This window comes from Chenopodium album, chromosome 3 (assembly GCF_948465745.1).
Source record: "Chenopodium album chromosome 3, dcCheAlbu1.1, whole genome shotgun sequence".
Taxonomy (NCBI): Eukaryota; Viridiplantae; Streptophyta; class Magnoliopsida; order Caryophyllales; family Amaranthaceae; genus Chenopodium; species Chenopodium album.
The window spans coordinates 22,054,649-22,077,336 of NC_137836.1; the positions used below are offsets into that span (position 1 = coordinate 22,054,649).

At 33.4% G+C, this 22,688-nt stretch overlaps 2 protein-coding genes across 2 annotated transcripts; one reads left to right on the forward strand and one right to left on the reverse strand.

Moving 5' to 3' along the window:
• Positions 1-710: 710 nt before the first annotated feature.
• LOC145624931 (peptidyl-prolyl cis-trans isomerase FKBP13, chloroplastic-like) lies at positions 711-11,021 on the reverse strand. Its single transcript, XM_081678016.1, has 5 exons — positions 10,674-11,021; positions 4,400-4,492; positions 1,043-1,103; positions 863-931; positions 711-778 (listed from the first exon to the last, which is right to left on the reverse strand). Exons 1-5 carry the CDS (start codon positions 11,019-11,021, stop codon positions 711-713), a joined length of 639 nt encoding a protein of 212 aa, XP_081534142.1.
• Positions 11,022-21,178: 10,157 nt separating this feature from the next.
• On the forward strand, positions 21,179-22,470 carry LOC145624932 (uncharacterized). Its single transcript, XM_081678017.1, has 3 exons — positions 21,179-21,712; positions 21,803-22,157; positions 22,244-22,470. Exons 1-3 carry the CDS (start codon positions 21,179-21,181, stop codon positions 22,468-22,470), a joined length of 1,116 nt encoding a protein of 371 aa, XP_081534143.1.
• Positions 22,471-22,688: the final 218 nt, after the last annotated feature.

Consider the following 22,688-nt stretch of genomic DNA (forward strand, 5'->3'; position numbering starts at 1 on the left):
GCAGATGGTGGTCGAGTGGCTGCTGCGTGGGAGGGTTTTTTTTAATTATTTTAAATTTCAGTTTTCTTATTTAGTTTTTAAGTATTTTTTTATTTTAAATTTTAAAAAAAATTGTTAAACAAATTGACCAACGACATTGTGACACGTATCACTGATAACCTTCTAAACAGGTTACCAACAGGTCACGTTCTATTTATGGCAAATGTGTATCAAAGGTCGTTCCATTTTGAAATAATCCAAAGGTCATTCTATTTATGGAAGACCGCTGAAAGGTTGTATTATTCTTGGCAAATTTTCCATTATTTTATTAGAAAACAGAAGAATTCACAAGAGTCTTCAAATTTTCACCTTATTCGATATTCATGACGTGAAAGATATCATCACAAGGTTTGGTTTTTTAGGAGACACAATTTGGTGTCTACATTAGGTCATTATTTTTTAAGATATTTATCGCACTCTAAGATATACTCTAAAAAAAATAAAAATAAAAAAATAAATTAAAAAAAAAAATTAAAAAATTTGAAGACCTAAATGACTCACTAATCAATTGTCTTTACAGTTGTCTTTACAATAGGTGAATAACTCTCACTAATCAATTGTCTTTACAGTTGTAGCATTTGCAGAAAGAATATATACAGGAGTATTAAGGTATATGATACAACTTGTATCCAAAACTTTATTTTACAATGTAAGTTAATAGAGAGTAGCATTTATTTGACATCTCCCAAGAACTCCACTTCAAAAAATAGGGTGGAATTTGGAGGTATAATACAATTACCTACATCATAACGAGAAGCTTGTTAAAAATACTTCTTCAAGGTAATAAAAACTAAGGTTTATAACAAGTAATGTTATTTATTACCTCCCCTACAACCAGCTCCTCTCATGCCATATCCTAGCTCTGGAGGAATCATCAACATTCTTTTCCCCCCTAGTTTAGCACCATAATAATGATAATTAAATATAATTTGTATTATTATGATCAAGATGATTATAACAATTATATGTATGTATAAGAGAGATCAAAGTATATATGTGGTACCAGCAAACATAGGAGGAACACCTTCACTCCCTAATATTCCTACATCCCATCCTTTGATTACCTTTAAGAATAGTAAAAAAATATAATATAATATTTCAGTAAAAAAAATGTCAATATCCTAAAACAATAAAGTCAAATGGGAAAATACCATTTCTACTAGGCTTGTAAAAAAAATAAAATAGAAAACATTAGTGAAGTCATATTATTGCAGGGTCAAAAGCTGACACAGCCCAAATAACGGGATTAACTAGGGATGACTTGAACCCAAATAATGAATAAGTACCATAACTCGAATAGAACTCAGTCTCTTATTAAATTAACCAACAAAATACGTGTTGGGAACCTGAATAACCATTAACTAACAACGATTTGATCTCCAATTAACTCCTAACTCGATTGGAATCTAAAATTATTTATAACATGACACATGTTTGTTTAGCCTTTTACCTCACTCATAGAATACCCAATTTTAACCTATCATAAGTCATTTTCGCTCTTATGATGATTCATAAATTATACTTCCTTGATTTCTTTTTAATTGACACGTTTCTGTAGTCACTTTTGTCAATGCACAAATTCAACCATTTATATCTTCAATTAACCAAAAGCAAAAATTATAAAAAGTTGATATTTTGAAAATATATATTTGTGACGAATCTAACAAGATCCCGCATGACTGTATTTTCATCATGTATAAATCACAATACATAGCCAAAGGGAAGTGAGTGAATAGTGCTAAAGTCAAAATGTGTCAACTAATAAAAAACGGAGGTAATATTAATTATTGTAGTCCCATAATTTATAGAACTTTTAGACAATTTAGGACCCGTCATTATTGCGATTTTCATTTTTTTCGGTTTATGGATTTAAAAAGTCATATAAAATACTACCTTTGTTTTTATCTAAGGGCCTGTTCCGATTGACTGAACTCAGCTGAACTGAACTAAACTGAACTGAACTTATTAATTAGTGATTTTTAACTACGGATTAGTGATCTTTGATTATTTATTACTATACATATGTGTATATACAAATGTACATAATAATAATAATAATAATAATAATAATAATAATAATAATATTATTATTATTATTATTATTATTATTATTATTATTATTAATTATTGATGATTATTATTATTATTTATTGATTATTATTATTATTATTATTATTATTATTATTATTATTATTATTATTATTATTATTTATTGATTATTATTATTAGTATTATTATTTCAATTATTATTGTTATTATTATTATTATTATTATTATTATTATTATTATTATTATTATTATTATTATTATTATTATTATTATTTATTGATGATTATTATTATTATTATTTATTACATATTGATTATAATAATTATTATTATTGTTATTATTATTATTATTATTATTATTATTATTATTATTATTATTGTTGTTGTTGTTGTCGTCGTCGTCGTCGTCGTCGTTGTCGTCATCGTCGTTGTAATAAGAGCTTAAAATAATGAAATTTGGCTTTATATCATTAGCAATATCATTAGACATAAATTAAGAGCTGAACTGAACTGAGCTGAACTGAACTGAATTTCAACGGAAGAGAACAGGCCCTAAGTATCTCAGTTTAACTTTGGTAATATTCACATAAAATGCTTTGGCCAATGTTTGAGCTTTAAGCGTAAGATGAAATATAATCAATGAGTACTTGTTAGAATTGTAGTAAAGCATAGTTTCCAAATATTAACTTTTTATAATTTATATTTTATAGATAATTAAAGATAGGAAAATTGACTTCAAATAATCCAACTATTGACGGTGTGTGCAAAATAATACAACCTCAAATATTTTCTATTAGCATCACAATCTTTTGTACTATATGTGCAAAATGGTACGCCAACCATCGATAAAGGCATTGTAAGAAATATTCCGTCCACATTCATTATTAAATTATTTTTATTATAATTTTCTTTTTCAAAATACATATTATGTTAATAATTTCATGCCTACCCCACTATTAGGCTAGTAAATTAATTTCTGTAAAGAAAACAAAAAATTCTACTATCAAACAAAAGTGATTAGATTACGTTAGTGAACAAATTATGCTATAGATTTAAATCGTAATAATTTAACACTTTCTTTGACACAACACTTTCTTATGAAAGGTGTTAAAAAAATTGTTAATTAATTTAACTGTTTATCTAGTCTAATATCTCCCTTAAAGTATGTGTCATATCAAAGTAGTGTGTTATTGTGAATAAAAATGGAATATGTATTTTGAAAAAAAATTATAATTAATACGGAGTATAAAAATAATATAATAATGAATTTAGATGAAAAATTCCACGAAATACCTTCTTCGATGGCTAGCATACTATTTTGCACATATACTGTAAAAGGTGGTAATGGTGAAAGCAAATAATTGAGGTCGTATTAATTTACACCGACCGTGAATTGTTGGGATTATTTTCAGTCAATTTTCCTTAAAAATATCATTAGTCAAAATTGTTCATTGGCAAGAAATTGGGACACTTTTTTTTTTTTTTTTTTTTTTTTTTTGAAATTGCTACCCACCTATTGTAGATGGGTTGAAATTGGGACACTTAAATAAAAAACCAATATAGTATTTCACACACAAAAAAATGTAATAATTAGTCCTTAAAGGCTAAATATAGAGAGCCAAAAATAAGAAGAAAAAAAATGAAAAATATATATAACATTAATTACATTGATTACTTGCGCTTAATTTTATCATGCATTCCTACATTAGTTAATACTCCCTTCATATTTTATTACTAGTTGCACTTTTCTTTTACGGGCGTATTTTAGTACTTGCACCATGTTCTTTTTTAAAAACCTTAAATAATAATGTACTATTTTCTTCCCTACTAGTGATCCCCTCATATCATACTCCTTATTTTAATAATTCTCTCTCTTCCCTATATATACTCTTTTCTGATTTTTCTGATTTTTTTTTTTCAACCAATTCTACTTCTATCATAAAATAATATAAACTACGTAATATTCATCATATCCTAAAAATCTGATTATGAATAATTGGAGCAAGTAATACATTACAGAGGAGTACCAAATTATAAAAGGTGTTAAGTACTTATTCATAACCCTAAAGGTTACATATAACATTACCTAAAAAAAAATTAGAATGTATAATTAGTCAATTTTATTAGAATCATCATTATTTTGGAAACTAACAACATAAAAATCCACACCACCTTTTGTGATTTTCTGTTTTTTTTTTTTTTTTTTTTTCAACAAAACAAAAACAAAAATTTAAAACGCACGAAACCTTGGTTAGAGATAGGATTATTATGATGTTACATATAAATCATGTACAAATTAATTAAAAACTTACTTCCCCAACACCAACACGAAATGTCAATGGTTTTCCTCTGTTGTAGCTGCTATCAAAGACCTTACCATTTTCCAATTTACCTACGTAATGGGCCTGTAATATTAATCAATGTAAGAATAACCAATTAATAATTCTTGATTACATTTAGGTATGGCTCCTTGTTATATTACAAACATGTGTAAGAATGAATTTTAATGTCTAACAAGTAATTGAAATAGTTTATCATGAATGGCAGGTTTCTGATAATACCGAGTATATAATTAGAACTTAAAAATAAGACATTTTATTCAAATATAGAATATTGTTGTAATTTAGTGGCATAGATAAATATGGAGTAACACTTTGACCGGTATTAATTAGACATAGGCCATTAAAATGATAGATACATTGAGAGTGTGGGATAGCTCTAGTGGTTAGAGCTTCTCTTTCGGTTCTGGTAGTCTCTAAACACAAAAAATGAAATGATAGATAGATTTTTGTATTATATTATTATTATTAATTTTTTTTTCCCAGTAGGTAATACAAACGATCAAATGGGTTAGAGCCCTTCAAAGGTTGAGATCCTGGGATCGATAAGCCCTTCATAGGTCAATTCATGTTGAGTTAACAAGCTAGGCCATTTAGTACTATGGTGATGAAAGGTAAGGGAGTCCACACGCCAAAAGTCTAAGATTATGTATGATCTCGAAAATTTTCGACTACAGGGTCTACCGCTGTTGTTACCACATAAGAATTGCTAAGAGATCCGAAGATTTTACACTACTACATACAACTAGAGGTGTCAATTTGGATGATCGGATCGAGTTTGATAAGATCGAATCGGCTCGGGTCAATTTTTAAAGTCGAGTCATGCTATATTATTATGTCCACGCGAGTCCAAATACGAATCGGACGGATATTTTTCAGATCGGTTTAGGATCGGATCGGATTGAGTGTGCTTTTCACACCTCTACATACAACTGTTGCATTTCAATGGTACGATCAACCAATAGATACATATCCTAGTATAGAGAGCCAATGTAATGTCTAGCTCTAAAAACTGATTTGATATTTTAACATTTCTATTAAATTGTGCCTTGAATAAGATTATATGGCATATGAATATGTCTACCTTGGGCACCAATCTTGGTAGCACTTAGGCACCAAGTGTTATACTTGGGCACCAAACTTGGTAAAGTTTACCTTGGGCTCCAAGGTTAGGAGGTCTATAAATACCCCTTAGGATTAGTCATAATCATCATTCAATTCCATGAGTAGTATTTCATATGGTGATATTCATGGGTGGTATCATTGGATATATTCATGGGGATATTGAATGGGGATATTCAATATCACTTTGTAATATACCATCTCTAATCTGGAAAATTCCTCAAGTTCAATAAACGGTTTTCCTCTCGTCGTCCGTGGAGGTAGCTAACTTGATAATTGATGAACCACGTAAATTGTATGTTCTTGTTAATGCATTCTTATTTTGTTTCTCCCTCACATCCGTTATAACAAGTGGTATTAGAGCTAAGGTTTAATCTTAGGGAGGGAGATGTCTGGGGTGAATGTGAAAATCGACAAGTTCACATGAAGAAATAGTTTTAGCCTATGGAAAATCAAGATGCGGGTGTTGCTGAAGCAAAAAGGGATGTGGGCACTATTGACAAAGAAGTCAGTGGGTTCGGAAATCCCTGAGATGGCCATTCTAGAGGAGAACCACACTCGACAATAATGTTGTGTCTTGCAGACGATATCATCACCGAGGTCGCGGAGGAGGAAACCGCATCGGGTCTGTGGTTGAAATTGGAGAGTTTGTACATGACAAAGTCTCTAACCAACAAGCTGTTCAGTTTGCAAATGAATGAAGGTACACCTCTCAGAGATCACCTAGATCAATTGAATATAATTTTGCTAGAATTGCGTAATATTGATATTAAGGTTGATGATGAGGATGCAGCTTTATTACTGTTAGTTTCTTTACCGCTTTCATATGAAAATTTTGTGCAATCTTTCATTAATGGTAGAGATACTATGACCCTAGAAGAAGTTAGATCTGCTCGTCATACTAGGTAATTAAGCCATAGACAATCAAGTCTCTATATTAATGGCCAGTGGAGGTAAAGGGCATGGAAATGCCAGGAAAAGGAAAAAATATGAAACCCGAAAGTTTGAAGGAAGGTCCTAAACCAACTGATGTTTGTAATTACTGTAAGGAAAAGGGGAATTAGAAAAGGGAATGTCCTAGGAAAGCTAAATCTCAAAAAAGTCTGGCTCTGCTTGTGCTGTAGCAGAGGAGAATTCAAATTCTGAGGATGACATAGCTCTAGTTACAGGTGAACAAACACATTATACTGATGTATGGGTTCTAGATTTTGGAGCATCATACCATATATGTCCACGTAGGGAGTGGTTTACTACCTACGAGAAGGTAGATAGCAAAAATATTTCGATGGCCAATAGTGAAATTTGGAAGGCAATTGGGAGAGGGTCTATTAAGATCCGGACAAATGATGGTAACTTTTGCACTTTGAACAATGTCAGGCATGTTCCACAAATGACTAATAATCTGATTTCTCTTAGCATGTTAGACAACAAAGGTTTTAGTTTCAGGAGTGAAGGTAGAGTAATGTATGTCTGCAAGGGTTCGAATGTGATTCTAAAAGGTGTCAAGCGTGGTACTTTGTATTTTCTACAAGGGTACATTCTATCAAGTTCGGTTGCGGTTGCTTCATCTATAGTGTGAAAAGGGGATATGACCAGATTATGGCACATCAGGCTTGGAAATATGAGTGAGAGAGGAATGCAAATCCTCTCCAAGGAAAATCTTCTAGGTAGTCATAAGGTCATGGACCTTGACTTTTGTGAGCATTGTGTTTTTGGGAAATTTCCTAAAGGCTTTCACAAAACTAAAGGCTCTCTTGATTATATTCACTCGGATTGTTGGGGCCCTTTACATGTGGAATCGTTAGGAGGTCACAGATATTTTGTGACGTTCATAGATGATTTTTCAAGAAAGACTTGGGTGATCTTAATGAAAAACAAAAGTGAAGCTTTTAAGAATTTCCAACAGTGGAAGGCGTTAGTGGAAAATCAAGTTAGGAAGAAGATCAAGAAGCTACAAACTGATAATGGCCTAGAAATTTGTTGGTCTGATTTTGATGAGTTTTGTAAGAACGAACGGATTGCTAGGCATCATACAGTGAGGGATACACTGCAGCAAAACGGTGTAGCAAAACTAATGAATCAAACACTTTTGGAGAGAGCTCGGTGCATGCTCACTAATGCTGGATTGACTAGAAGATTCTGGGTAGAAACAGTACGCCATGTTAGCTGATTAACCGTGGACCGCATACTAGAATTAACTTCAAAACACATTGTAAGGTGTGGTCTGGTAAGCCCGCAGATTACTCAATTTTGAAAGCTTTTGGTTGTAATGTTTATTATCATGTAAATGAGGGTAAGTTGGAACCACGAGCAAAAATGGGAGTATTTGTAGGGTATGAAGATGGGGTTAAAGGATATAGAATATGGTCACCATCAAAGAATAGGGTTATACTTAGTAGAAATGTTGTCTTTGATGAAAATTCTATGTTTAGCCCTATTGTAAAATCCACAATTGGATCAAATAGTGGTAGTGTTGACAAACAGATGGAGCAGCAAGTCACTCATGATGAGAGTGACGAGGGAAAGAAAGAAGATCTTCAACTTGATATTTCTAAAGCACCAAGTTCTTCAACACCAATTTTGAACAAGCCTGGTCTAGCTCTAGATCGCTCTAAAAGGGTAAATTTTGGGAAACCTCCAAATAGGTTTGGTTTTAAAGACACGGGGGCTTGATTATGCACTACAGGTTGCCGAAGAAATGGATGTTTATGAGCCATCTACTTATAAGGAAGCGGTTACATGTGCGGAGTCTACCTATTGGCTTGCTGCAATGGGAACCAAAATTGAGTCACTTCACAGGAATAAGACTTGGAATCATGTTCATAGGCTTCCAGGGAGAAAGATTGTTACTTGTAAATGGGTTTTCAAGAAAAAGGAGGGGATAACATCCGAGGAGGGAATCAAGTATAAAGCTCGATTAGTTACAAGAGGATTCACAAAAAGGGAAGGAGTAGACTACAATGAGATATTCTCACCTGTGGTTTGACATAATTCAACCAGGGTTCTACTAGCAATGGTTGCACATCAGGAGTTGGAGCTTGAGCAACTAGATGTTAAAACAGCTTTTCTACATGGAGAGTTAGAAAAGGATATATACATAACCCAACTAGATGGTTTTCAAGTTCCGGGAAAGGAAGAATTTGTTTGCAAGTTGCAAAGGTCCTTTTATGGGCTAAAGCAATCTCCCAGGCAATGGTACAAGAAATTTGATAGCTACATGGTGAAGCTAGGCTACCACAGGAGTTCATATGATGGGTCTTTCATCTACTTAGACATGTATTTAGATGATATGTTGATAGCTGTAAGGAACATGTTTGATATTCAGAAATTGAAGGGCCTCCTCATTGCCGAGTTCGAAATGAAGGATTTAGGTGCGACTCGGAAGATTTTGCGCATGGAGATTTATAGGGATCGGGGTCAAAAAAACTTTTCTTATCACAGAAAGGTTACATTGAGAAGATTTTGTCTAGGTTCGGCATGTTAACGGTTAAGCCTATAGATACTCCGAGCGCGGCCAATGTTCATTTGTCGATTGCTTTTGCGCCTAAGTCAGTTGAGGAGAAGGAGTACATGTTTCGGGTTCCCTATGCTAGTGTAGTAGAGAGTTTGATGTATGCTATGGTTTGCACTAGATCGGATCTTGTACATGTTGTTAGTGTTGTCAGTAGGTTCACGAGTGAGCCTGGTAATGAGCATTGGCATGCAGTGAAGACAATTTTTTGCTACCTTAGAGGTACGTCTAACGTTGATCTCATTTATGGTAGTGAAGTGACATGCTTAGTTACAGGTTTTTTGGATTCCGATTATGCTAGGGATGTAGATGGTAGAAGGTCTATGGCTGGTTATGTGTTCACTCTTGGTGGTTTTGTTGTTAGTTGGAAACCTACTTTACAACCTTTGGTGACTTTATCTACTATTAAAGTAGAGTACATGGCCTTGAAAGAAGCGACTAATGAGGGAATCTGGCTAAAAGGACTAATCAGTGATTTGGGAATACATCATTAGCAGGTAACTCTGTATTGTGATAGTTAAAGTGCAATATGCTTGGCCAAGGATCAAGTATATCATGAGAGAACTAAGCATATTGATGTCAGATATCATTTTTATGGAAGTGAGACGAGAATTAAGGTGAAGAAGGTAGGTACTGCTAATAATCCTACCGATATGTTCACCCCAGTTCCGTAGAGTAAGTTTCAACATTGTTTTAACTTACTCAACGTTCGAGGTTGTTAGTAGCCCTCGGGGGCTAATTTGGAGCTCTTACGAGCTAATCTGGCTACGGGGCAAATTTGGTCTGGTTGTCTTTTGGGACAAATCTGGTTGATGGAAGAGTCTGGGCATTGTGATGAATGCTTCTGGTTTTGTGAGAGGATTCAAGTCAAGGTGGAGATTGTTAAAATCGTGCCTTGAATAAGATTATATGGCATATGAATATGTCTACCTTGGGCACCAAGTGTTTAATTTGGCCACCAATCTTGGTAATACTTGGGCACCAAAGTTTACCTTTGGCTCCAAGGTTAGGAGGTCTATAAATACCCCTTAGGATTAGTCATATTCATCATTCAATTCCATGAATAGTATTTCATATGGTGATATTCACGGGGGATAATCGTGGGATATATTCATGGGGATATTGAATGGTGATATTCAATATCACTTTGTAATATATAAATTGTAATATGGAAAATTCCTCAAGATCAATAAGAGGTTTTTTTTTGATGTGTCCGTGGAGGTAGCCAATTTGATAATTAGTGAACCACGTAAATATGTGTGTTCTTGTTATTGCATTCTTATTTTGTTTCTCCCTCACATCCGTTATAACAATTTCATTATTCGAATATATAATGAAATTCCGGAAACATTTCTATAGACTTTAATTTTATTTTATTGATAATTATGATACATTATATAATCTAATTTTAGAATAAACATAAATTGTTCAAATTAGCAAAAGTCTTTGTTGAATAATATAAGTAAACAGAATAAGAAAATTGATTATCTCCTTATCTACTACTTCTGTTCTTTTCTCCAAGATAATGAAACCAAATAAAAATAAATGTACAACTAATTTTAATTTATTACCAATGACAATATAGTGACAATGGTAAAAAAAAACATAATTTACCTTGATAAGTTGCCCTTGAGTAGCTTGAGGACCAGTCCCAACAATTTGGTTACAGTAAGCAAGACCAGAAGGAGAAGTAGTCAATTCACAAGAAGCTTCTACAAATTGGGACGGCAGTAGAATACTAGCTAATGTTCCAATAGCAATCACTTCTCTTCTTTGCAGCGAATTCGATTTCTCGATTTCAGTCTGCAACAAAGCAGATTGAGGATGTGCAGCATTCACTCTAGTTGCTGGTTCATAATATTTTTTTATGTTCATATGATTTTTATGTAGCTGATAACAAGTGTAGGAGTTGTGTGTTTTTGGGGTGGGGAAAGCAGGAGAAAGTAATGCCATTAAATTCATTTTTGTCAAACAAAAATCCTTCAAAGAGCAAACTAGACTGGATAATAGAGATTTAAGGAGATATAATGGTAATCCCTATGTTACAATTGGCAAAATTATTTCTATTTTGGTGGTATTTAAAAAGGGCTACGTGGCTAGTTATAGACGACTCAATGATAATCTAAGGAGTAATATGAATTGGGTGTTTTGAATACAGTCCGTTTTGTATGCACCTGACCACACTGTGTGGCCGCTTGTAAAAGACCAAAGTAATCTTTATAACACTTACTAGGTAACTTCTTTAATCTGTTATATTGACCAAGCAACCCTTTTAAAACTGGCTAAGTAACCCCCATAACACTAACGTAGTAACCTCTATAATGATTGTTCACATTGTCTGGCAGCCACATATAAGACTTTGTGTTTTGAATAGGCCTAAAGCATAAGCTATCATAGTAAGTCGATCAAAGAGTTGATGTATCACTAGTAGAAAAAAAGTAAATGGGAAGTCCCAAATGGAGTTTGTTCACATTGTCTGGCAGCCACATATAAGACTTTGTGTTTTGAATAGGCCTAAAGCATAAGCCATCATAGTAAGTCGATCAAAGAGTTAATGTATCACTAGTAGAAAAAAAGTAAATGGGAAGTCCCAAATGGAGAGCGGTTATTAAAATTTGCTTCGAAATTCCTAAAAAACCCACAAAAAAAAGTTTAAACCCTAAAAATAATATTGGGCCTTTATTTACCCATTCCTAAAATAAACCCTAAAAATAATACTGGGCCTTTATTTTCACGCCTCCACTCCACTCTACTCTCACGCCCTCCTTTCTCTCTCCTCCTCTCCACTCTCACGTTCCCTTTCTCTCTCCTCCTTCTCTTTCCTTCTCACGTATATTTCCTCTCAACAAGCCTCCCTTCTTTTCTTTCTCCTCTCCTCTCTCAACCCCCACAGCAACACAATAACCACTGCCCACAATAACCACAACAACTTACCGAGTAGCCCACATCAACCCACCGAGCAGCCCATTGCACATCGAGCAACAACAAGCGAGCTTCTTTCTCTTTGTTCTTTCTTTCTCACGAATTTCAAGTTTCATGGTTTTTCATGTCAAATTCGACCATGAAAACAAATTTCAAGCCAACTTTGACGTTTGGTGGAATTCAAGGTATGTTCCCTTTTCTCTATCTTTTATTTTGTGTTTTTAAGCTTCTTCTTTTATTTATTATTTTATGGTAATGTGTGGTTGTATTGACTTGTTTCAGGCGGTTCTGGTTTTGGTGGGGGTCGTGGTGAGTAAGGTGGGTTTATTTTTGTTTTTAAAAGTGGGTTTAAGGTGGTTGGTAGTGGGGGTGATTTGGGATAGGGTGCTGATGGTGGTGGTGATACGGGTTAAGGTGGTTTGTGGTGGTGGTGGTGATATAATTTGTGGCGCGCGCGGCTGGTGGTGCACATGGCTGGTGGTGGAACTGGAACAAGAGCATAAACCATTTATTTTCAATTTATTTACTGTTTTTTTTTTAATGAAAATCAGAAAATCTAATATTGAAGCAATTAATTAATGAAAATAGTTTTGTTTATACATATGTTAAGTGCTTCTGTATCAATTAATTGAAAAAAAAACAATTTTTTTAAAAAATATATTATATGCATAATGGAAGCGGTTTAGATCCAAAATCGGTTGCCCTTACCTTCAGATGGGAAGTGGTTTGAACCGCTTGCCATTTAAATTGGCAATGGAAAGCTCCCCAATCGCGAGCGGTTCAAAAACTACTTTCCATTAGGGTTTTAAACCGCTTGGCATATTGTAGACACCTGATTGAGTCACCCCAAAACCAAACCTAGTGATGAATACCTTTCGCGTCATTGATTATCGAACGAAGTGAAAGTGTGAAAAGTCTTGTGATGCGATCGTTTTAATAAAATAATTTATTATGTTTTCGAAAGCATTTCTTTTCTTACGCTATTTATGCAAACGTCTAGTCTAGTTTAGGTTGGTCCATGATAAGGGTCCAATAATGGTGTAGTTGGATGGGGCTTGAAAAGACAAATTATAAGATGTACCATGGTGCACCTTAAACTATGCGGTCCACCATTAGATTAACGCCACGTGTTTGCTAGTTATAGTTTTCTTCTTTCAAATTCTCAATGTTCTTCTTCTTCTATTTCACTGTTCTTCCCTCTTTCAATTAATTCCTAATTTCTTAATTCCCTCTCTTCAACTCTCTTCTTCTTCTTTTTTTTTTCTTTTTATAATCATCATCCATAATTTCTCTCTCCTCGATTTTCTCTCTCCTCTATATTCTCTCTCCTCGATTTTTCTCTATTGTTGATTCCTTTATTTTTTTATTGAATTTGTTCATCCCTGCTGTTCATCGCCAACCTCGACACTGTAAGTTAGATTTCTTATTTTTTTTTATAATTATCACTAATTAGGTTTTTTGTTGTTGAGGCTAGTTATTGATTTTTCATTTTGCTATTGATTCTAATACTGTTTTGAGTGATTGTTGATTTGAACTGATCGTATAATTTTTAGGTTTAATTAGTTTTAATTTCATATTATTCAATAGATTAATTGATGAATTGATCAAACGATTGATTAATTTTAATTAAGTTGCTAAAATTTGTGATGAGATTGTGTTTTCTTGTTTTTTTTTTTATTAATTTATGATGAATTTGATCATTTGTTGATTAAACTATTGAACAATTCTGTTAGAATTGGTTTAATATGATTCTAAACATTCGGTTCATATGATTACTTACTGCAGAATTTATGTGATCAATTTGAAAGATATTCTTATATTTTAGTTGTTATTTATTAATTAATTATTAATTTGAGATTTAATGTTAATTAAGCTACTGAAAGTGTGTGTTGAATTTGATTGTTGATTTAAATTGCATTTTTATTTTTATTTTTAGTTTCATTTATTATTTAATTGTTGAATTGATGTTTTATTTTGTATTTTATGAATATAATTTGTTTATATCATGTTTTTGAACATTTTGTTCATATAATTCGAGTAACGCACTTTCCATTGTATATATTATCAAAATTGTTATCAGCAATATCATATTATGAACATTGTTTCTATTTTTATGAACATTTAGGTTACTTTATTGAACCTTTCCGTTTTACATAAATCTCTTAGTATATGTGTATGCTTTTTAAATAATAGTTGTAAATGTAATTATGAACATTTTTTTCCTGTATTTGAACTTTGTTGTTTTATTTTTGAACTCCAATAATGATTATCATGAATTTTGTTTGTTTATTGCAGTTATAACATATATATGAAGTTGTTTATAAGGAATGTCTAAAGGCCGAGCAGCATTCTGAGCAATGTTTTTACGTGAAATTTTTTTTGAAGGATGTTCAGTGGTTTGTGGTTGGAGTTCAAAAGTTTTTGTAGGGGGTTCAGAGATTTTTGTATGGTATTCAGTGGCTTGTGGTTGGGGTTCAGAAGTTTTTATACGGGGTTCAGAGGTTTTTGTAGGGTGTTCAGTGGTTTATGATTGGGATACAGAAGTTTTTTTAGGGGGTTCAGAGGTTTTTGTAGAGTGTTTAGTGGTTTGTGGTTGGGGCTCAGAAGTTTTTATAGGGTGTTCAGTGGTTTGAGGTTGGGGTTCAAAATTTTTTGTAGGGTGTTCAGTGGTTTGTGGCTAGGGTTTAAAAGTTTTTGTAAAGTATTCAGTAGTTTGTGGTTGGGGCTCAAAGATTTTTGTAGGGGGTTTAGAGGTTTTTGTATGGTGTTCAGTGGTTTTTGGTTGGGGTTCAGAAGTTTTTGTAGGTTGTTCAGTTGTTTGTGGTTAGGGTTCAGATGTTTTGTAGGGAATTCATAGGTTTTGGTAAGGTGTTCAGTGGTTTGTGGTTGGAGTTCAGAGATTTTTAAAGGTGGTTAAAATGTTTATGAAGGGTGTTCAATGGTTTGTAATTGGGGTTCAAAAATTTTCTAGGGGGTTCAGAGGTTTTTAAGGTTGGTTCAGTGTTTTCTAGTGGCTTATCATAAAATTCTAGGGGCTTATCATAAATTTATGGGGGCTTTTGGGGGATATTCAAAAGTTTCTTTAAGGTGTTCAGTAGTTCGTCTATAAATAAATATTAAGTTACAAAAGAGGAAATACACAAGATCTAAATAAATTATTATTATTCATACCAAAATACTTGATAAAATTTATACACAAATTATTGCTTCATACAGCACATATATGTGGACATAAAAGACAACTTATATGAACATCAAACAGGAAATATATGAACAAAAATATGAGGGATATGGAATGATTAACATCAGATTTCCTAATTTTATTATACAATCTACCAAAATTGGTCAAAATGCTAAAAAAAACAAAAAAAATTCCATTTTTTTAACAAAATACAGGATACTTTATATTAAAGTGGATAGAGAAAGTAGAGTTTTTTCCATTTTTTTGTTGAAAATTTTAGAGCTTCTAGTAACTTAGAGGTAAAAAAAAAAAAGGAGAATCAAAATCGTTAATGAGGGAAATAAAAAATAATATCCAAAAAAAAGGAGAGATTAAAATTGAAAATGTTTGTTTAAAGTTTTAATTTAGATTTTCAAATAATAAAGAGAATATCAAAATTCAATGGTGAAAAAAAAAATGGTTGGGCTTCTTTCTATTGGGCACGGGCTTCTGTTAGGCGCAAATACGTTTGGGCTGGGCGGCAGATTGGACCTGGTTCACCTATTTCTAGGAGCACCATGGTTCATGTAATACCAATTAGTTTGAAAAGACCTTTCTAACGATATATTATAAGCTCAATTCCAATGAATAATGAGGAAGTTATGGCCAAAATACTAAACTGGACCCAAACCGGATTTTACCTACGACTCAATGATCATGTGGAGGCTACAAAGGTTTAATCCCATTCCTAAACTAATTAAGATTAATTAGAAGTTTATATAAGTTTCTAAAATATCTTAATTATCCTTTTTTAAAAAGATAAGATCAAATAATTCGAAATTGAATAAAACTTCTCTTTTTGAGAGTCCTTGTTCCGTGCGAAATGGAAGATGTTCAGAAATTATTTTTGTGCTTCATATTTTTTTATCCAAATCTTATATGGTTGGATAGATCTTTAAATTATCTTTCCAATGATATATTATAATATTAATTACGAGCTATAAAGAAAAAGATATGAAAGAAATACGAAACTCTAACCAAAACTGACACCGTCCCACTATTTTGGCTATATCTTTTTATCTACAAAATAGTTTAATCTAATTTTAATTGGGTTAGAAATTAGACTTCAAGAGCTTTTCAACGACATATTATATGCCTTTTTTGAACTTCTGGATCAAAAGTTATGATAAAAACAAAATCTGCAAAAATTGTTGACCGACGAGTTTTATTTCGATTTGAATTCATATTCTTTTCTATTCCTTTGACCCTCTTTTTTTCCTTATGAATAGAAGTCATATCACCCCATTTTCAATCATCAACAATCATAATCAAATTTCTCTCTTCCCTTTGAAGCTAGAAGCTTATTCTCTCTCTATTCTTTTTCTAAACCTTCCCCTTTCACAAAATTCCATACATTAATTCTAGACTCACTTATCCAAGTTCAAAATTGCCTTCGCCCTAGACGTGAAAGGTTGATAATTTCTGAGGGTTTGGTCCCAAATCTCTATTTCAATTATTTAATTTAATTTTTTGATTTAATATTTTCCTTGAAGTTACTAACGCGTGTATTTTGTTATTAGAAAGAGATACGAGGCATCCAAGTAAGTAATTGCTTTAATTGTTATTATTTTGATATAGAAATCATGCTTTAATTAGTTTGATTCCTAGTATCATGTAAGGATGTCTTTATGATTCCTAGTATCATGTTTAGGGTAATAACTAAAATTTCTAATATCATGTATGTTTATATGATGCTTCCTGTTCTTTTTAATATCATGTTAGTATCATATTAGGGATAAAGATTTGATATTTAATGATTAGTGACATGCTAGAGTTTGTTATTAATCTTGTTAGTATCACGCCTTGGATCATGCTATTAATATTATGCTTTATTGTTAACATGGTTGTTATGATGATTGATAAGATGATGATTGTTATTATTATGTTGCTTGATATATTATTATTGTTATTGCTTGATCACACCTTTTATGTAGGTTTAAAGGGAATTTGTACTTTTAATCACATTTAATAAGATAATTAATAATCTTGTTTAGGCTAATATGATTATAATTCAAGTGATTGCCAATAATAGATTTGTTTGTGCATTATATTTAACAAACATAGATTAAAAAGGTTTAGGGTTAACCTATTGATTGTATGTTAGTCAGAAAGCTCACATAAATATGAGAAGAATAAAGTAGAGACCTATTTTAAGGGCAAGTTCAATCTCTTTTAGGTTGGATTTGTACCTTCATCCCTGAATATCCATTCATGGTTCCATACCACTATGGAGATAGCGATCTCATGGATCGTTGTTGACACCCAAAGGTGTCTCCCCAAAACCAAACCCGGTGATGAATACCTTTCACGTATTTGATTATCGAACGAAGTGAAAGTGTGAAAAGTCTAGTGATGTGGATGTTTTTATTAAAATATCTTTCTTTCTGTTTTTGAAAATATTTCTTCTTACACTCTATTTATGAAAATAGCCAGTCCAATTTAGTTTGTTCCGTAATAAGGGTCCAATAATAGTGTAGTTGGATTAGGCTCAAAAAGAGCTTTCCAACGATATATTATAAGCCCAATTTCGATGAATAATGAGGAAGTTATGGCTTAGACTAAATTTGGCCCGAAATGATTTTTATATGTGGCCTAATGATCTACAGGAGGGCCTATTAATTATTATTCCTAAAGTTATTAAGATTGATTTTAATTTTCTAGAACAATCTAGAAGGTTCTTTTTAATTCTAATGAGATTGGGATTAATAATTATATTTTAAAGAGTTTTATTTTGAATAAAATAAGTGATTTGTCACAAACATGATTTTAATCTGATCAACGCGGAATTAGCAACTTAATCGTATTAAGAAGAGGATTCCGCGTACAAAGCACGTTTGATTTCTGACTTAGCGCAAGACGACAAGTTTGTCACCTGGCGCTAATAGCTGTTGTCTGATGCTAACTCTTGTCGTTGGCGACGTGAAGTATTTTATTCGGAATAGACTTGATTTGTTTTCAGACTATTTTTTTTCTATAAATAGGGGTTGTATCTCCCCGTTTTCAATCATTCAAAATCATCATCTATCTCTCAAAAGCTGGAAGCTTTCTCTCTCTCTATTCTTTTTCTAAACCTCCCTATCACAAAATTCCACATACATTAGTTTTAGACACACCTAGCCAAGTTCAAAGTTGCCTTCGCCCTAGACATGAAAGAAAGAGATACGAGGCATCTAAGAAAGTAATTTTATTGTTATTTTGATATAGAAATCATGCTTTGATTATTTTAATTCCTAGTATCATGTTAGGATGTCTTTATGCTTCCTAGTATCATGTTTAGGGTATTAACTTATATTTCTAATATCATGTATGCTTCTAGTATCATGTTTAGGTTGCTTCCTATTTCTTTCTTATATCATGTTAGTATTATGTTAGGAATAAAGCTTTGATTTTTATTGTTTAATAACATGCTATGGGTTGTTATTAATTTTGTTAGTATCATGCCTATGATCTTGCTATTATTATTATGCTTTGAAGAGATTGAGATTGTTATGATGATTGTTTTTATTATGTTGCTATATATTATTATTGCTATTGCTTGATCATGCCTTTTATGCATGTTTAAAGGGAATTTGCACTTGTAATCACGCTTAATAAGATAATTAATAATCTTGTTTAGGCTAATATAATTAATAAGGGAAATTCCCATTGGTACCATCCAGGTTTTGGCTTTTCCCAGCGGTACCACATTTTATTTTTGACTTCCTGGTGATACACCCCAGTTTTTGACTTCTTAACTGGCGTGATTAAGTCTGTTAAACAGACGTTAATAAGTTAGTAATTAGGTGATTTAGGGTTAAAAATATGAAATGACTAAAATGCCCCCTTTTAAAACCTTCCCTCCAACATCCATAATTAAACCTCTTCCCCTTCCATTTATATCGATTGGACATAAAACCATTTCATTCAAATTTCTTCTCTCTCTCTCCTTTGCTCTGGTAAATTCACGAAGAATTCCTGGTGATAACAAGGGAAATTCGCAAATTTTGTTGGTCTACATAGCTAACAGGGGGAAATCTGAGCATAATTCAGGTATATTAGTACTACTACTGTTCATTTATGCATGATTTGGTGCTTTTGATTGATATTCTGTTTTTGTATGCGAATTTAGGTTTATTTCATGATTTAAATGTTGTTTATTTGTGCGAATTTAGGGTTATTTCATATATATTTGATGTGTGATTATGTTTGATCAAATATTGGTTTAGAGTATGGAATAAAATTGAATGAAATGCCTTGATCATGTTTGATTGAATTGGAATTTTTTTGCATGTTGTAAGTGTGTACATTGTTTACCTTATTTTGCAGAATGGGTGATGTTGTGATAAGATTTCATTACTTGAATAAACATGTTGATATTGGGGTTGGCTTAGATAGATGTAATTTGATGGACTTGGTTATGGAATTTGAGGACAGTGATGTAGTAGACACTGAGTATCCATTAATCAACCCTTCCTACGGTTATGGTCACAAAGAAAAGCATATCCCATTACTAGATGATGCTGATTTTTTAAAGATGATTCATGCCCTAGGTGAGTGTGATGTGTATCACATTTGGGTTGGGTGTAGCAAGAAACCAAGTGTGTTGAATAAAATGACCCAGAAGTTAAGGAAAACTCAAACTATTCCACCCCTTGTTGATCCACCCCAAACTGAACCCTCCCAAATAGAACCATCACAAACAAAACCATCACAAACAGAACTATCACAAACTGAACCCTCTCAAACTGAACCCTCTCAAACTGAACCCTCTCAAATTGAACCCTCTCAAACTGAACCCTCTCAAACTGAACCCTCTCAGCCTTCCTTGGAAGATTTATTTGTAACTAAGTCTTCTCCACCTAGGTACGCTTATGTCATCAATTCACCAATAGATGAACCAAGTGTCCAACATAATGATGCTAAGTACACAAAGGGTAGAATTGAGTTTGAGAAAACTATGGAGAGGATAGAAAAGTCAAAGAAGGCTAAGGCTACAAAGAGTAAGAAGAGTGCTGCCACCAAATCAACCCCAATGCAACCACCATCACCTAGGTCACCAAATACTGTGTTCAAGACCTTAACTTTGAGAAGAAGCACTAGATTTTCACCTATTCCAGTCACTGAGACAGCTGCTCCCAATGTTGAACCATTAAGTAATTCATCTCAGATCTCTGTTCTTGCTAAAAAACTTCCTAGAACCACAACATATAGGAAGGGGGTAAGGGTTGGCAGTACTGTCAATGAGAGAAGAATGCTAGGTGTAGGTTCTAATTTGGAGTCTAGTCAGGTGGAGGGACTTAGAATTGGTGTGACTAAGACAGAAGTTGAGGACCCTAGTTTTGATTTCAAGGGGAGAAGGAAGATGGACTTTGTTATTCAGAGTGATTCATCTAGTTTGAATGAGAGTCAGGAGGGAGGCAATAGTTTGGGTTTAAATGAGATTCAGGTGGAGGGACCTAAGACTGGTTCAAAAGTTAGAAGAAAAATGGAGTTTGTGGTGCAAAGTGATTCAGATGAAGATAGTGAAGGAGAAGTAGCACCAAAGGGTGATGTTCCTGCAGATGAATTGGTTCAGCTTCAAAGGATTCCTAAAATCAAGGATAACTGGAAACCTGGTAAATGGTTTGAGTTTTTAGATGATGAAGATGATGAGGATTACTTTAAGAGACTTTACAAGAATGGAGAGATGTATGAGGATGCTGATTTTGGGAAGATAGTGCTAAGGCCATGGATGATTTTCACTGATAAGGCACACTTTAAGGATACTCTTAAGGACTTTGCTGTACAAGAGAGATTTGCAATTAATGTGGAGTATGCTGACAACAAGAGGTATACAGCAGTGTGCCAATCTCAATGTTGTGACTGGAGGCTGCATGCAAACAGGCTTTCAGATGGAAGAACTTGGGCAATTAAGAAGATTTGGCCCAATGTACACACTTGCAGAGGGTTAGAGACATACAACCCCATATGTATTGTCAAGTGGGCTTTCTAGAAAGTTATGGAAGACATCAGAGCTAACCCTGACATTCCTGGGAAAGCTTTAAATGAACTTTTATTCCAAAGATATGGAATCTACATGAGACAGTCTACTTTGTATAGGTTAAAGAGTTATGTAATTGAGCAGCTCTTTGGAGGCCATGATGAGTCTTATTCATTGTTGCCCATGTATGCTAAAATGTGTATTGAGACAAACCCAGAAACTTTGGCATTTTGTGCATGGCAAGAAACAGAATCCCTGCCTAAGCAACTGCAATTCACAAGTATATTCATTTCCTTCACTGGACAGTGGAGAGGGATTCTTAGAGGTGTTAGGCCTTTGATTGGTGTATATGGAACACACCTCAAAGGTAATTATGGGGGAATTTTGTTATCTGCTGTGGGAATAAATGGCAATAATGAGATCTTTCCCATAGCCTATACTATTGTGAGTCAAGAAGACAAGGAGTCATGGAGCTACTTCTTCTGGCATTTGAGCAACATGACCAAAGAATCTTTAAGGGAGCATTGGACTATCATTTCTGATAGGCAAAAGGCAAGTACTGAAGTTAAAATTGAATTTTTTTGCTATTTATGATAACATTTGCATATTACATAATACTAATCTTGTTAATTATTGTTTCAGGGAGTAGAATTAGCCTTAGACAATGTATGGCCAGAAGCTGACAGAAGGTTCTGTTGTAGACACCTTAGTAGGAATTACAAAAATAGGTTTCCAGGCCCTATGATGTATGTTTTATTTTGGAGAGCATGCAATGCAACTTCAGCTTTCACATTCAGGAAAGCTATGGAGAAGCTGAAGAAAGAGGGAGGTGATGATGTCATGTGTTGGTTTGCTGACTTGGGAGAACATTCCAAGTGGACTAAGCACAAATTTAGCCCTAATGTCTGCAATGAGACCAACACATCTAATTTTGTGGAAAGCTTTAACTCCATACTTGGAGTAAACAGATGTAGGCCTGTATTAACTCTGCTAGAAGGTAACAAATTTACATAACTTTGTTTTGTGCTTATGATAATGTGAATATATTCTGATCATCATGTGTAATTATGTACAACTATGCAGGAATAAGGAGGGTCTATATGGTAAGAATTGCAACAAGGCTTGAGAATGCAAGGTCTTGGAAAGATGCGGATATTTGCCCAAAAATTGTCAAACTGGTGAAACAGATAGGGAAGGCAAGCTCAAACTGCAGAGCTTTTAAGTCCAGCCCTGGAGAGTATGAAATCCATGAGGGCAGATCTCAATTCCCTTTGAGCCTTAACAAGAAGATTTGTTCTTGTGGTGCATGACAACTTTCAGGAGTGCCATGTAGGCATGCAATTAGGGCCCTAATTGATGCATAATTGGACCCACATGACTTTGTTAGTTCTTGGTACTCTGTCAAGACATACACGCAAGCATATAGTACTTGCATTAATCCCATCCCAGACACAGACCAATGACCTATTGATGACTCAGGCAGAATTATCATGCCACCTAAGATGAAAAGGGGCATTGGAAGACCAAG